At 37.1% G+C, this 15779-nt stretch overlaps 1 protein-coding gene across 1 annotated transcript in view; it reads left to right on the top strand.

The window, feature by feature from the left end:
- The first annotated feature begins 1925 nt into the window (after positions 1-1925).
- The window catches only part of SERPINI2 (serpin peptidase inhibitor, clade I (pancpin), member 2), a 38917-nt gene continuing 25063 nt past the window's right edge, over positions 1926-15779 (top strand). Inside the window, exons 1-5 of the mRNA XM_006774180.2 lie at positions 1926-2021; positions 3756-4005; positions 9399-9629; positions 10964-11158; positions 11238-11430. Coding sequence (XP_006774243.1) covers positions 3762-4005; positions 9399-9629; positions 10964-11158; positions 11238-11430 — 863 coding nt within the window. The 5' untranslated portion in view covers positions 1926-2021; positions 3756-3761. The remainder of the gene's footprint in view (positions 2022-3755; positions 4006-9398; positions 9630-10963; positions 11159-11237; positions 11431-15779) is intronic.

The raw sequence follows: 15779 nt of genomic DNA, 5'->3' as shown, positions 1-15779 counted from the left end.
ACAGAAGTAACAGATTTATAAAAATATTTAAAGGTTTGCAGTAATATTTTAAGGACAATTGTGGTATCTTTATTGTCTTATTAAAAACCTTAAACCAGGGAGGAGAAATTCATGGCCGCTGCTTTTTACTCCCTAAAAGAAAGGAAAATGGACAGTCTGCTTGAACTGCTCTAACAGAAGGAAATTACAGAACAAATTCATTAAATGATCTTACTAAGACTGAGTGTCTGTCTCTGTCACTGGAAGGAAAAATAATGGCCTGTTCCTGGGCGAGTCACATTATGACCTGAACACTGTAGACACAGTAATTTGGTAACCAAGTGTACTCGTGATGGATGTTTGCTGGTGTCACTGCACGGGTAGAAAAGCACTGATTGAATGATAGTCTTAGACATTTGGATTTATTATTTATGAATTGCAGAGTAGAACAGAAGAATGATTGTGGTCTTATGTTGCATAACTGTGATTTTGGAAAACAACCTCTAACAGTGTTATATTAAAAGCTGCAAATGAGCTTGCTTACATCAGAGTAAGTGATATCAGAGAGCAACCCAACATTTAGAAAACATTCAGAGATGCTTAGATGGGCAATTAAACATTTTAGTAAATTAAATACTATGACAGGCATCGGTCATCAGGCTTCTCAAGCCTGATATTAAGTTATAGCCCTAGGACACTGAAAGATGCTAACGGGATCCTTGAAAAAGCTTTTTTTTTTTTACAAAAAAATCCTTTAAAGGCATATACATTCATTTTACTTACCTTTTTTTTTTTTTTTTTTTTTTTACAAAAAAACCCTTTAAAGGCATATACATTCATTTTACTTAGTTTTCATAGCTTTATCAGAAATAATATTACATTTAGTAATCAATAGTAAATATTTGTTTAATGGCTACTGAAACAAATTTTCCACTCCTCTTCTCAGAGGCCACTTATTTAATATCTGATTGCCATTGACGTTATTGATTTGAACTAGAACAATCAGATCAAAACCTATTCAATTAAGCATCCACTTTTTATTAATGAACTGTTTGTAGAAAAAATCATGTAAAATGTTAAGAGCACATACTGGTAAATATAACACCAATGTTAACTATCAAATTACTTATGTTTAATAGTAATAGCTTGATGTAATTTGGTAAATCTATAATCTTAATCTGGTCTTTTTGTTCAACATAAAGATTATATTTCTTTAATATCCAAATTTTTCCCTAAGGATTCAAATGGGCCTTCTATCCATAGGAAATTCCTCTATTGTATAATTTGATGAATTGTTGAGAGCTCTAAATGCAGCAGTAATTTGTCTCTCTGCATTCTGGACTTGATTCAGCTTTATGCTTTTTGTCATAGGTATTCGGAAATATTTATGATAGAATACATTGGTGTTCTGATGTAGGATTCCTATGAGAAGCAAAAAGAGCTAATTACTAGCAAATTTACAGGCCCTGGCACATTTTTCCAAATTCTGCTTCTACTTATTATAAAAGAAGTGAAGTAATCATATAAACTTCATGATCTTTTAAAATTCTAGTATTGCTTTCTCTCTTAGCTCTTGCATATTTCATCATTGATCATTAACCTGATCATATCAGGCCTTTCATTCAAATGTGGTGAACACCTGCTTTGGTTTTAGAGGAATTAATCTAGGAACATTCAAGATAAATAGAGTTGGCCTTGACCGGTCAGGTGTCCCATGTACTAGTGTTTCTCACCAGACATAACATAACCATGAATGATCAGAAGCAAATTTTGAGTAAGTACCTTAACATTAAATAGCTCTTGAATGAAGTATATATGCAATAATATTAATTGTGAGTGTTTAATAGGGTAAGACTAATATTTCAATTCACTTTAGTAGATATTATTTAAGTTTGTCAAGTTAATGCATTACTTTTATTCTCCTTAAAACATGTCACTATAAATTTGAATATTGCATTCTTATAGGACTATTTGTCAGTTTGTTTAGTTCGTTAGTACTTTGTGATTTCTAATGAGATATGATCCAAAAGCCACTGAGGTAAGTCAATTTTTAAAATCAGCATTTTGTGTGAGCTTATAATTTACTAAGTACCTAGAAATTTTCTATGAGAAATTGATGCTCAAAGAATGTATATTTTAGTTATTAAGATTATTAATAACAATGAGAGGATAACTTCCTGATTTAACTATAAGGGTAAAAATACATCCTTCATAATAGTGTTTATCATTCTAAAACAAATCAAGAACATAAAGATGTGCCCAATGGATTACCACTTGGTGACTTAAAAGTACTGATAACATTGTGACTGCATATCTACAAACTAATATTTTGGACAGAAACCTTCTGAGATAGTGAATATATTAGAAAATGATATGCAGAAATTTATTTTGTGTTAGCTTTTACTATTGTTGCACTACTACTAACAACCTTAGGTACTAATCTACTCCTCGATAAAGCATTTGCTTGATGGGATATATGTATGTATATTTTTAGTTTAACAAAACATTCTTTTCTTAACAATTCTTTGGATTGAACTTAGAACTCTTTTTTCTTTGTCAATTCTATACCTAAGCATGTAGAGTTTATCTATATAATTTAGAAAATAATTTGAAATATCTGAATAATGACTCTGCAGCTTAGTTTTGGAGAATATTTGACTATTGGTAATCTTTATATATAACAGTGATCTTAATGACTTTTAACTCACTGTGGGTCATGGTGACCTCCCTAATGGTCTATAAAACACTCTAGAAATATAGTTATTCAATTATTTACATTTAACAACACAGTATTCCAAAGGTTTTTATCTTTACCCTCAATAAAAATTACTTCCTAGTAATCTATTTGACTAGGAATTATTACGGGCTACTCAAATGTATTATTTGTAGGGAATAAAATAATGTTAGTAAAATTTATGAGACCTTCAGAGTCAGTTTTCCTCTAAGTCTCTGGTAAAATTGCAAGAACTCACTCTGCTCTAGATGTACCCAGGGTTGAATTTTCTGCAATTTTAGTGGAGAGCACTTTAATAAGGTGTCATTAGTGTTGTTGTGACTCGGTTATAGTTTTCAATTGCAGCTTTCTTACATTTGTTATTTGTCAAATTGTTCTTTGATTTTTTTAAAAAAAATATTGCTCTTTTTTTCTATTGATGTACCATTTATATTTGGTCATAATTTTGTTTATAGTTTTCAGAGTTTTCTTTTCTCCCTTTGGAAAATTACATGTGGGTTTTGGGGTATTTAGCTCTACAAATTCCATAACTTTTACTCTTGTAAAAAGTTAGCCAGATTATTTAATTGATTTAGAACACATTAACTTTTTAATATTATAGGTCTAAAACCACACGGGAGTGTGTTCATTTTTTTATTCCATTTCTGTTTTTGATCTATAGAGTAGTCTGGACAGAAGGTTCCCTTGATGTCAGAGTTACAAGTATTCTATGTAAAACAATGGGAATATATAGAAAAAGTGTATCATATATCCATTTAAAAATAGTACTACTATACTACTATATTGATACTCCCCCAGAATCATAATTCTTCTTTTGATTTTAAGAAACTGCTATATATGTTGAACTGGTTCTCAAAGGCATATTAAAAAATACCATTAGCACATGGCCTATTCTTCTTAATAGATGATACTTAGTAAAATGCTTTTGGGGTAATTTGTCCTAACAAGACAGAAAATTCTAATAGGTAGGAAGTTTCTTTGAGTGTGAGATGATAAACTCTGATGACTTTGAAAGCTAATAAGTTTGAATTAATGCACAGAGGTCAAAATGTTTAAGATCGTGTGGAGTCTCCTATTGACTTTTTCTGGAAGTCAAGCCTCAAAACCCTTGGCTCAGAGAAATACTGAATTTGCAGTGGATCTTTATCAAGCTGTTTGTTCATCTCAAAAGGACAACGTTGTATTTTCCCCACTTGGAACAACTTTGATTCTTGGAATGGTACAACTGGGAGCAAAAGGAAAAGCATACCAGCAGATAAGACAAACTTTAAAAGTTCAGGAAACCTCAACTGGTAAGATTTTTACATATGATTATTTGTACTAGATGAAATCTGGCCCAATTTATTTTTATAATATTAGAGAGAAGTTCATGGTCATATAACTTTAACAAATAAAAAATGTTTCAAAAAGTATAAATTTATAATAAAATGGGCAATTATGATGTAAACAATACCCATTCATTTATAATTGTTTCCTAATAAAAACATTACAAAAATAATTTATTAAGAAATTAATTCTATACAGATATAAAATTGTGATTACTAGTATATCTGATTATTTTATTCTGCCCCATTTTAGATAGCTTTAATTAACTGAGAATAAGTTTTGTGTATATGTGTGTTTGTGTATACTCATATATCTACCCATACATGTATATCTATATATATAAAAGCCTAAGCGACCATTATGACCAGATGGGAGCTATGACATGCACTGACCACCAGGGGGCAGACACTCAATGCAGGAGCTGTACCCTGGTGGTCAGTGCGCTCCAACAGCCAACCTCCCACAGCCAGCCAACCTCCTGCAGCCAGCCAACCTCCTTCGGTCCCTCCCCCCAGCCAACCAGCCCCAATGGGCCCTGATTGGGACTGGGCAAGACATCTCTGGTCGGCCCCAATTGCTCCCGATCACTGATTAGGCTGAGGAACCCTATCCATGCACGAATTCATGCACTGGGCCTCTAGTGTACACATAAATACTCTTCCATTATCGCTTACTATGTTGTGATCATTTTCTCATAGCGTACAACTGCTTCAGAATATAATTTTTTATTATTGCCTTTTATTGCCTCTTAAAGACATATCATTACTTACTCAACCCTTCTTCATTAGGTTATTTCCAATACTTCTCCTATAAAAATGCTTCGATGAGCATCCTCACCCAGAAATCTTTGTGTTTATGTCTATCTCATTAGCTTTTTAAAATTAGTTTTCTAAGTAAAATTTAACCTTTGCACTTAAATGAGACCAAGAAAAAGCATTAATGTATACATTTTAAAAGTTTCTTTAGTTAATAGTTTTTAAAGAAAAGTTGGGAAAAGAACACACACATACACACAAAAACACCTTTCAGAGGCCTTTGTACATGTGTGTGGTTGTTGTTTTGGATTCTCCCAAAGGTTTATCTGCATTAGTGTACCTAACATTTAGTGCTGGCACCCCATTTCCCTGGCTACCTTGTACTTTCAATTTCTGTAATAATTCTAATTTTAAACTTTTACATCTCTGTTCAGATAATATGTCATGAACATTAGAGGAAACACGCAGGCCTTTGATTTGGGACTTTATTCAGCACAACTAATTTCAGTATATTGCCTTAGCACAGAACAGTTCTATTGAGGAATTTGTTTTTCTTCTTTACAAGGTTTTATCTACATCATTTTAAACAAAGGAAATTTTATGTGAAAAAGTTGGTGAGAGTCAAGTTAATTGCAAGAGTTTCCCTTTGTGAATAATGTAAAAGGAAGCCACTACGTTTCAGATTTAGCCTTGGCTGTCTATATTAATTTCAGCAAATCCCACTACACAGTCCCAGAAACATTTGAATCACATGATACTGCTTTGGAAGGTTAATAGAACATTTATGAAGATATGTAAAGTTGATTCCATGAGGAACTACTAAATTAGAGCCTCCAAAAATCTAAATTATTTTAAATGGGTTTAATCTTACAGAGAAACACAGATGTTCTAACAACTCAGGATTGTGAATGTGATAATAATTATAGTAATAATGATGGCACTGTCAAACACATATATGCATATATATTAGCTGTCACTGTTTTATATGCTTGATCTATATGGTCTCATTTAATTTTCACAATTATTTTGAGAGGTAGACATAACACTGATGCACACTAAGGCAAAGGAATGTTAAGTAACTTGCCCAGAATTAATTCTGGAAATGATTCAGGGAGGTTATAGATCATAAGAACAATAATAAAAATTCCTGTATTTTTTGGAAGAATATTGATGGACAATTAAGCATTAACATTTTAACACATATAATAAGATGTAACAAGCTTGTTTTCGGTTATGCTTTGTTCAGGGAGAGAGGGGGGCACTGATGGAAGAAAGCTGCAAAAAGAAAAGGAAGATCAGCCCAAAGGGTAAAGGTTTGAAAAATAAAAAAGAGTAAAGAAAAAAGAGACAGAATTAAGGAAAAAGCAGTGAGAGTGCAAGAAGGTGGATAAAATGTTTATGGGGGCCCTAGCCGGTTTTGCTCAGTGGACAGAGCGTCAGCCTGTGGACTGAAAGGTTTGATTCCGGTCAAGGGCACATGCCTCAGGTTGTGGGCTTGATCCCCAGTAGGGAACTTGCAGGAGGTAGCCAATCCATGATTCTCTCTCATCATGGATCTATCTCTCTCTCTCTCTTCCTTCCTCTCTGAAATCAATAATATATATAATGTCAATGGGGTGTAGAGAAAGAAGAACAAAATGGCACTAAGGATAGGGGAAGAGTGTGACACGTAGGAAGGTAGTTCCTGGAACAGCCATATTGGAACCCAAGGCAGAAAGAAATATCACTAATAATGATCCTGTCTTTATTTACAGTTTTTATTATTTTGCTCATCATGAATTTATTTAAATCAATACTAATTTCTAAGCTATACATTACAATCAGGTATTATTTATCTTAATTATTGAGTTTGTTGGCATCTCCTTCAATTTTATTCTCAAGGAAAGTGTCTCATCCACTCACCTTAGCCCTGGCCCTGCCTTTCACTCCCAGTGATTATCAAAAGGCGCACTCTGTTGAATCAGTCTATAGTTCACTTTTTATGCTGCAATCTGTTTCACATGAACACCCCACTTATTCTACAGATGGGCATCCACCCCCACGGGGGCTCTCAGTGTCCTCGGTTCTCCTTTCCCCCATTGCCAAGACATCTGCCCGGAATTTACCTTCCCCATTTTACTGAACCACTGATAATGCTGCAGTTTTCTCTGCCTGTAATAATTTTGCTTACTAATCAAAGACTAATATGAAGGTGCTTCTTTATTACAAGAGCGTTATGGAACCAGACAGTAGGCATGAATTCCTGACTCAGCTCTGCAATCAAATGACCTTGGGACTTGGCACCTCTCAAGTTTCTATATCTCTGTGGATTTTAGATTCCTCCCTAGAAAAATAGGACTTTGGATGAGATGATTTATATGGCCCTTTTGGCTAAAATAATCTACAATCCCATAACCCTCTTTGTTTTCATCTTTGGATCTGTCACATTGCATTCACAATTGGCCTTTGGGCCCTTCATAGCAAGAGAAGTAAACATGTACTAAAGTTTAGAACATTTTCTGGAGGTCTGGTACAATCAAACTAAACGTCATATTCACCCTATGGCTTGTAGGTTTTCTGTGGCTCTATTTTAGGAAATTAAACTTGTTTTCATAGCTTATTAGGAGCCATGAATATGTATTCTTTTTTTCTCTATGCTGAAAGAGGTTATTAAACTGTAAATTAAGTCAAATTTGTACTGCAGATAACTTTATATTCTCCTCCAAACTTGTACTACTTGGTGACAGATTTTTATTGACTTCTGAGTCCAGTGATTTATCAAAGGGCAACTGACTGTTTGTCACACAGTCTTGGACCTTAAGTACATGACATAAATCTAGTTGCTCTGACAAATGAGCTGGAAGTATTTTTTTCTTCCCTTCTCCTCCCCCCGCCACCTCTACCCCCATTCCTTTAAAGATGAAGAACAAGTTCCTGAAGACTGGTTTCAAATTTTGCCACTTTATTTTTGACCTTAATTCTTTTAGAGAAGCTCTCATGCCTTCACTCAGGAAGTCTTTTCTGTAGCCTCCTGGCTATTGAGCCATTTTTCTTGGCTTCAAATAACAAGAAATGATTGCATCTGAAATCACTGCATAAGCAGGGAAAATAGATGAACTTTTTCCCCTTCTTTATGTAAGGCATTCCAGGGTTGTAGAGAATTACCCAAATTCTTCAGATGAAGTTTTCATATGTAAAATCTTTCATGTGTGTGTTCATAAATGGGGAATTATAGTTTGAAATATAATGTAATATACTTTCCAGAGCCCCCTGTGTGGTGGTGTAAGCTGTAGCTACACAAGAGAGGAGCAAAGAGAGGCAAGTAGGGACTGAAATGGAGCCTCCACTCGGCTGGACAAGATGAGAGGCCATGGGGTTATAGCCCCGCAGGAAAGGCATCTGTTCCTATTCACACAAAGATGCCCTATGAGCTGATAAATGGTTTACATGCACACACACACACACACACATACACACACACAAAAATACACACACACAAACATACACACATACAAACACACACACAAACATACACACACAAACATACACACACAAACATACACACACATGCCTATGTCCAGTAGACACTGAGAAGTTCCTCTCAGTAATAATTTTTAAATCTCTTTAGTCAATGGGCATTCTTACAATGGTAAACTATCTATGTTGCTTCAATAGAAACGAATTATATATATCCAACTTTAACACTATAAAAGTGGTATTTTCAGTATTTAACTGAAAATATAACAGAGGCCCTGAATAAGCCTTTGGTTTGAAATACAGTTCCCAGACTACATGATGGAGTTTCAGGATGAAGGCAGAAGGGAATGAAAAATATTGGGACCCTTTGGTAATGAATAGGAAGTCACTGAGCAAAAATCACAGAATACTCTCATAGGCACATACACCTTCCTGACAACACTGTGGTCAGGATGATCCAATGATAAATAAATAATAGGCCAGTGGTGAGTCTTAGCTGATTTTGATGGACTCATTTGGTTAGTAGTTATAGTTGGGATGGTTAAAGGTTTTTATTGTTCATGTAGAAAATCAAATTATACAGATTCATGAACCTGAAGAATAGGCAATTTTGATCATTATGCAACTCTAGAGATGATTATATGGGTTGCCTAGTAAATTTCAAATCTTGGGACAGGTACAGTTGTTCATAAGGGAGTAATTCTTAAGCTGAAATAAAAGTAACATTGAAGAGAATTCTAATCATTGTCATATCCCCCATCAGCATCCATTAGCATTATCCTTTTATAAATATCATATATCATGTAAAAAATGAAGTTCTAAATATAAATTTCCAACAACTAAAAATAAGCTAAATTTAACTATAAAGCGTTTCCTTCAGACTATTTAAATGTGTATTCTGGTTTTACACAAATTTTAATTTTACACAGACATTATGTTTTTTTTACTATTAAGATCTGATTTCTCTAGGAAAGGCATATTCTAGGAGAGAAATGCTTAAAATATTTATACTAAATTAGAAAGGATTATTAGTTATACCTAAGGGTGCATAAAAGTAGTTATATGAATCAGATTGCTTAGAAGCAAAGCTGAAAAGCTGTTGTTTTTATGTTTTCAATATGTCAGTATACATTGTAATTATTTTTTAGGAGAAGAATTTTCTGCACTGAAGTCATTTTTCTCTGCCATCTCAAAGAAAAAACAAGAATTTACATTTAATCTTGCCAATGCCCTCTACCTTCAAGAAGGATTCACTGTGAAAGAACAGTATCTCCATGGCAACGAGAAATTTTTTCAGAGTGCCATAAAACTGGTGGACTTTCAGAATGCAAAGGCTTGTGCAGAGACAATAAATACCTGGGTAGAAAGCAAAACAGATGGTAAAGTTTCCCATTTTCATAAAATCATTATTTGACATTGTATTCATGGGTTTTAATATCTTAAAGTAAACAAAGGTTGAATATTTTCCTACTAAACTGGCCCAGAGGGGTAAATCTCCTATTTCTCTTCCCTGCTATTCAAATTGATACTCTGTTGTAAAACCGAGAGAGAAATTGTGAGCTGCTTTGAAAAGTACACAGATACTTTTTTTAAAAAAGACACCTATTTGTGGAATTCTTAATGGAATAATTTTAATCATAATTTTTGTTAAGTATAGATTTTTAAAGTATGACAACAGGAATAATATCTTTGGCCAGATATTAGATCTGTCAATCCTAAATGCTTCCACCCCCACATACACTATAAATAACTAATACATCTTTCATTGGATGTGTTAATGTTTAATAATAAATGTTGGTAGTCCTATTATAAACATGGTCATCTTAACTTTAAATTAAACACAAGCTAGCAAAAATTCCAAAGGGTCTACGACATGGCACAATAGAAAGAACACAAGTTTAAAGTTATACATCTGAGTTCAAGTTTTAACAGGTTCTAAGCTATGTCTCATTTAAAATGAGGATGTTATTAAAATTTCAGGATTATTGTATGTGTAGCGACAAGCATACACCTGGTCCTCAATGTACAACAGTCTGTTTCTTTGCTTATTTATTCTGCTATAAAAATTGTGATAGTGTAAGATGCTACTATCTTCTTTATGGGAAGCCTCATTTAGGGAACCATTGTTGAAAACATGAGATGGGTATGGTGAGCTGTGTCCACATCCCTAGGCAGCTCCATGGCACCCAATCATGCTTTTGTCTCATAACTTTAAAATATTCATTTCTGTTTTTTTAGAAAGAAAATCATTCCGGCAGCTCCATACTTGTCTCTTCCAATAGTCAGTGACTGTAGCTGCAAGAGTAGAAGGTTGAGTGTACCATTAACTTAGTAATCCTGATTGACCTAGTGGAGGACCTTGAAATAAATTTTGAAAATACCAGTGGCTACGCAGGAAGGGATACTGAGTTTTTGTTCTTTTTGTCTGCAAAGCCATTTATAGAAATAATCTTGCTAAAGAGAGTTCATTACTAGGTCAGTTCAAATTTGCCTAAGATGATCTGTATTTCCTGTTTCCCAGAGAAATCCTGTTTTTAGCTATTTCTAAGTAAAATATGTAATAGTGCCCCTCTTTACCTCCAAAATTGCTATGTTTAGGTAAGAAGCAGTTCACAAGTGATCTGCAAAATAAATATTTGTTTTAATTTGATTAAAGCATTTCCACTAAGTTATTGCGTATTTCTTCCTGCCTCTTCTTCCACTCCCTTTACAGGAAAAATTAAAGGCATGTTTTCAGGGGAAGAATTTGGCCCTTTGACTCGGCTTATCCTGGTGAACGCTATTTATTTCAAGGGGGATTGGAAACAAAAATTCAGAAAAGAGGGCACAGAACTGATGAATTTCACTAAGAAAGATGGTGCAACAGTCAAAATTCCAATGATGAAGGCTCTTTTGAGAACAAAATATGGTAATGCGGGGAATGACCCTCTAAATCATGGCTTTGGGGATTGCCAAGTATATTTCACATTTTATTTTCTCTATTGCAGGTTATTTTTCGGAATCCTCCATGAAGTACCAGGTTTTGGAATTACCTTATAAAGGTGATGAGTTCAGTTTAATCATTATACTTCCTGCAGAAGAGGTGAACATAGAAGACATGGAAAAACAAATTACTGCTGATCTAATCTTGAAATGGTTCTCTGAGATGCAAGAAGAGGAAGTGGAAATAAGCCTCCCTAGGTTGGTAATATTTTGTTATTCTGGTTCTTGTGTTTTCACTTATGAAGGAATTTGAATTCAGTCCATCGGCTCAGCAATAATAAATGCTTGGAAAGATTACAGACAGAAGTGAAAAGGAGGATGCAAGTGGAAGTATTACTCCATGTTATGGATACAAAGGTAGGTCTGCACATTGCCAGCATTGCTTTGCCATGAGGACTGAGTTAAGTGCCCCACTATTCTCTCAAACGTATGAAGAAATGTAACTCTTCAAACTAGAATGCTAGGATTAAAAGAAATTATTATTTTTTATTATACAAAGTTATTTTTCTCATTTTCTATGATTATAATTTAAAATATTTATCTTCTATTATGTTTAAGAAAAATAAAATGCCTAAACACTTAGGATACTATATAATTAAAAGACATGCTAAATCACCTTTGACAGACAATGCTCTAACAGTCATTGAATTATACATAGACTCCTAGGTCAGTTTTACATAATCAGTACAAAATGGAAATTGCAAAGGCATGCTCAGTAAGCAATAATCCTATATAATAAATGCATAGTATGCAAATTGCCCCCTCGACCATCCGGAGTTCAACCAAGGGGAGGGGCCAGCCAGGGGAAGGGAGGGAGGCCCCAGCAGTGGCGGGCGGCCAGGGGAAGGGAGGGAGTACCCAGCTGGCAGTTGGCGGCTGCTAGGGACCCTACCAGTGCATGAATTTTATGCACTGGGCCTCTAGTGTCTTAATATTATACTTCTAGGAGAAAGGAGAGATCTCAGAGATAAGATATGTCCAAATAAATCAATTTATACTCTATCTGAATTTTTAAAGAAACAGACGCCTAATAGATTATATTCTGTCCTTTTAATTCTAACTAGGGGCCCAGTGCACAAATTCGTGCACCTTGAAAAGAACTGTGGGCAGAGAGGCTGCAGTGGGCACAGGGGCAGGTCTCGGCCCATCCCTTCCGCCCCCACTCGGCCCCTCTCACTGAGGTCCCCGGGTCCCCTGTCTACTGGCAGCCCTGCTCCTGTTGCCATTGCTTCAATGCACTGATGGCGCCAGCCCCCACTGATGGCGTGGAGTGATTGGGGCTGGTGCTGTCAGCTGGTGCGAGCAGTGGCTGCTGCCCCCAATCACCCCTCAGGAGCATGGGGAGGTGGAGAGGCCCTCAGGGGCGATTGGAGCCAGCAGCCGCCGCTTGCACCTGCTGACAGTGCCGAGCATTCGGGGCCGGTGCTGGGTGCTGGCAGCGGGTGCGAGCGGTGGCTCTGGCACTGGCAGCAGACGCAAGCGGAGCCAGTGCCGGCAGCAGGTGTGAGTGCTGGGCAGGATGGTGCTGTGCCAGAGCAAAGAATTTTCAGTAACCAGCAGAGGCTCACCCCAATGACAGTGACCAGCACCCCGCCTTGGTCTGGCGCCCCTGCTCACCTGCTCTACCATCCCACTGTGGCCAACGCCCACTGTGTTCTGTGCTCTGCCGCCTGAAGCCGATGCTCACCATGTTCCGCATGTGCCCCCTGGTGGTCAATGCACTTCATAGCAACTGGTTGTTTGGTTATTTGGTTGTTCGGTTGTTTTGCCGTTAGGTCTATTTGCATATTAGGGATATATATATAATTTTTTTTTCCCTTCAAACTCATCAAGGCTTGTGTGGTCTGTGTGCCCTTCTTCCTGCCACTTGGTCTCTTAAACCTCTTGGCTTTTCTCTTCTTTTCCACTTAATCAAGATCCACCTAGTTATTTCAACCATTCTCTCATCAACCATTTTTAGTGTTTTTGTCCTCAGGTCTTTATCGCTCTCAATTCTCTCCCCAACCAGTCTCAATCCTGAATCCACTAAAAAACCACTGCTGCTGCTCAGCTACTGATTTTGTTTAGCAAAACCCAGAAAGCAGTCACTTCTGGCCTCACCAAGGCTGGAACTTGGGACTCCACATTTATAAGACTTACCCACACCACATCAAAATTTTACCATTATTCTATCTACATGCACTACTTTATGTGAATTCTCTTACAAGCAACATATGTCTCAACTTCCTGTTTTTTAAAGAAAGCAGATCATCGTACAAACTCACCACTCTACCCTTTACCTCAAAATGTGTCTGTCTTTGCTAATCATCTCTCCTTCTACCTTTTATAATGTCCTGGAGTAAGACATAGCCTATTTTCTCATCCTAACTCTGGGCTCTTTATCCAAATATTATTAACCATTCTGCTTTTCTTGAAAATATTTTTTTAACCTTTGTGGCACTATTCTATTTATTTTTCTCTCTCTGTTAAACTTTCCTGCTCCCTATCTTCCCCCTTTTTCTTTCTGCTCTTAAAGAATGTTTATCTGAGTTTTATTTTCAATGTTCTTCTCTTTTTTATTTGTCCTTTATTATCATGTCTCTAAAATCTGAATTTCTCTCTCCAACCTCTGTTCTGATGCCCTACACAGGCTCAGTAAATACTTTTGAGTAGACTGACAATTTTATATTTTATTATTCAGTGCTGTGGTTCTTTTATATCTGAATGGATGCATTATGGTTTCAAACTAATGAAGATTTAGGTAAAACTGAAACAATTTAATCAGATATGTTTGCTTGAGCTCTTGTAACAAATTACCACAAACAAGATGGCTTAAAGCAACAAAACTTATTCTCTCACAGTTCTGGAGATTAGAGGGCTAACATCAAGGTGGTTACCGGGCCATGCTCTTTCTGAAACTCTGTACAGTCCTTCATTGCTTCTCAGCTTCTGGTGGTGACCCATCATCTTTGCTGTTGTTCTGCTTATAGATGCCTGTCATCACGTGGTCATCCCTCTTCCTGTGGCATTCTCCTTTCTTATAAAGATTCCAGTCACAATAGACTAAGGGCCTGCTCTATTCCAGTCTGATATCAACCTAACTAATTACATCTGCAATGGCCCTATTTCCAAATGAGGTCACATTATAAGGTGCCAGGGATTAGAGAGTCAACATACAAAGAGGGGATACAGTTCAGCCCATAACACCAACTATAATAAATTCCGTTAGTCTAAGTCAAAATAAAGCCTCTTTGGTAGCAAAATTTAGTAAATGCTAAAGAGAGAAAAGTTAATCTATAAATACGTGTATATAAATAATAGTAGGAAGGAGCATGTGAGTGACTAGTTATGTTTAAGAAACACTTCTTTCCCTTTTTGATGTATACTACTTAAGAATCAAGAGCAACAAGATATAGTCTAAAAAAATACTAGGGTATTTTCTAGTGTTTATTATGAGTAACACACCAGATATCTAATTTTAGACATTATTCTGCGATTGGATAGCAGCTAAAATAATCATCTTTCTTTGTCTAAATGTAATATGGGATCCTATAAACATTAATAGTCAAATTTCCTCAGGTTGAAGAGTCTAACATACATTTGAGTTATGTCAAATTCTTCTCTGTACATGTTTTTATGATTATGTATATGGGCAAAAGTGATCATTTAATACATGTACGTAAGGTAAATAAACAAGTAACTTCCATCTACATAGCAGTTTAACTTTGTAAAATATTTAGCATTTATATTTTAACTAGGGGCCCAGTGCATGAATTTGTGCACCTTGAAAGGAACTGTGGGCTGTGAGGCTGCGGTGGGCACAGGGGTGTGTCTCGGCCCCTTCTCCGCACTCCCGCCCACCCCCTCCTTCAGCAGCCCCTGGTCCCCAGTCTTCTGGCAGCCCCGCTCCCACCACCACCACTGCTTCCATGCACTGACAGTGCTGGCTCTGCTCGCACCCGCTGATGGCATGGAGCAATTGGGGCTGGCAACATCAGCCAGTGCAAGCAGTGGCTGCTGCCCCGATCGATAGCCCCCCAGGAGTAGGGGGAGGTGGAGAAGCCCTCAGGGGCAATCGGGGCCTGCAGCCACCACTTGCACGCATTGACAGCACCAACCAATCTGGACCGGTGCCAGGTGCCTTCAGCAGGTGTGAGCAGCGGCTCCAGTGCCAGCAGCGGGTGGGAATGGCGCCGGCACCGGCAGCAAGTATGAGTGCCAGGTTGGACCACGGCACATGGGAGCAAAGAATTTTCAGTAACTACTAGAGGCTTGCCCAGATGATAGCAACCTGTGACCCACCACTAACTTGCTCCACCATCCTGCCACTGCCAGGAGGCTGCGGTGGGCACAGGGGTGTGTCTCAGCCTCTTCTCCGCACTCCCGCCCATCCCCTCCTTCAGCAGCCCCTGGTCCCCAGTCTTCTGGCAGCCCCGCTCCCACCACCACCACTGCTTCCATGCACTGACAGTGCTGGCTCTGCTCACACCCGCTGATGGTGTGGAGCAATTGGGGCTGGCAACATCAGCCAGTGCAAGCAGTGGCTGCTGCCCCGATCGATAGCCCCC

This window comes from Myotis davidii, unplaced genomic scaffold (genome assembly GCF_000327345.1).
Source record: "Myotis davidii unplaced genomic scaffold, ASM32734v1 scaffold1307, whole genome shotgun sequence".
In the NCBI taxonomy this organism is placed as follows: domain Eukaryota; kingdom Metazoa; phylum Chordata; class Mammalia; order Chiroptera; family Vespertilionidae; genus Myotis; species Myotis davidii.
Note: the sequence above shows the minus strand (reverse complement) of the source record. Positions and strands in the feature narration are given on the sequence as shown.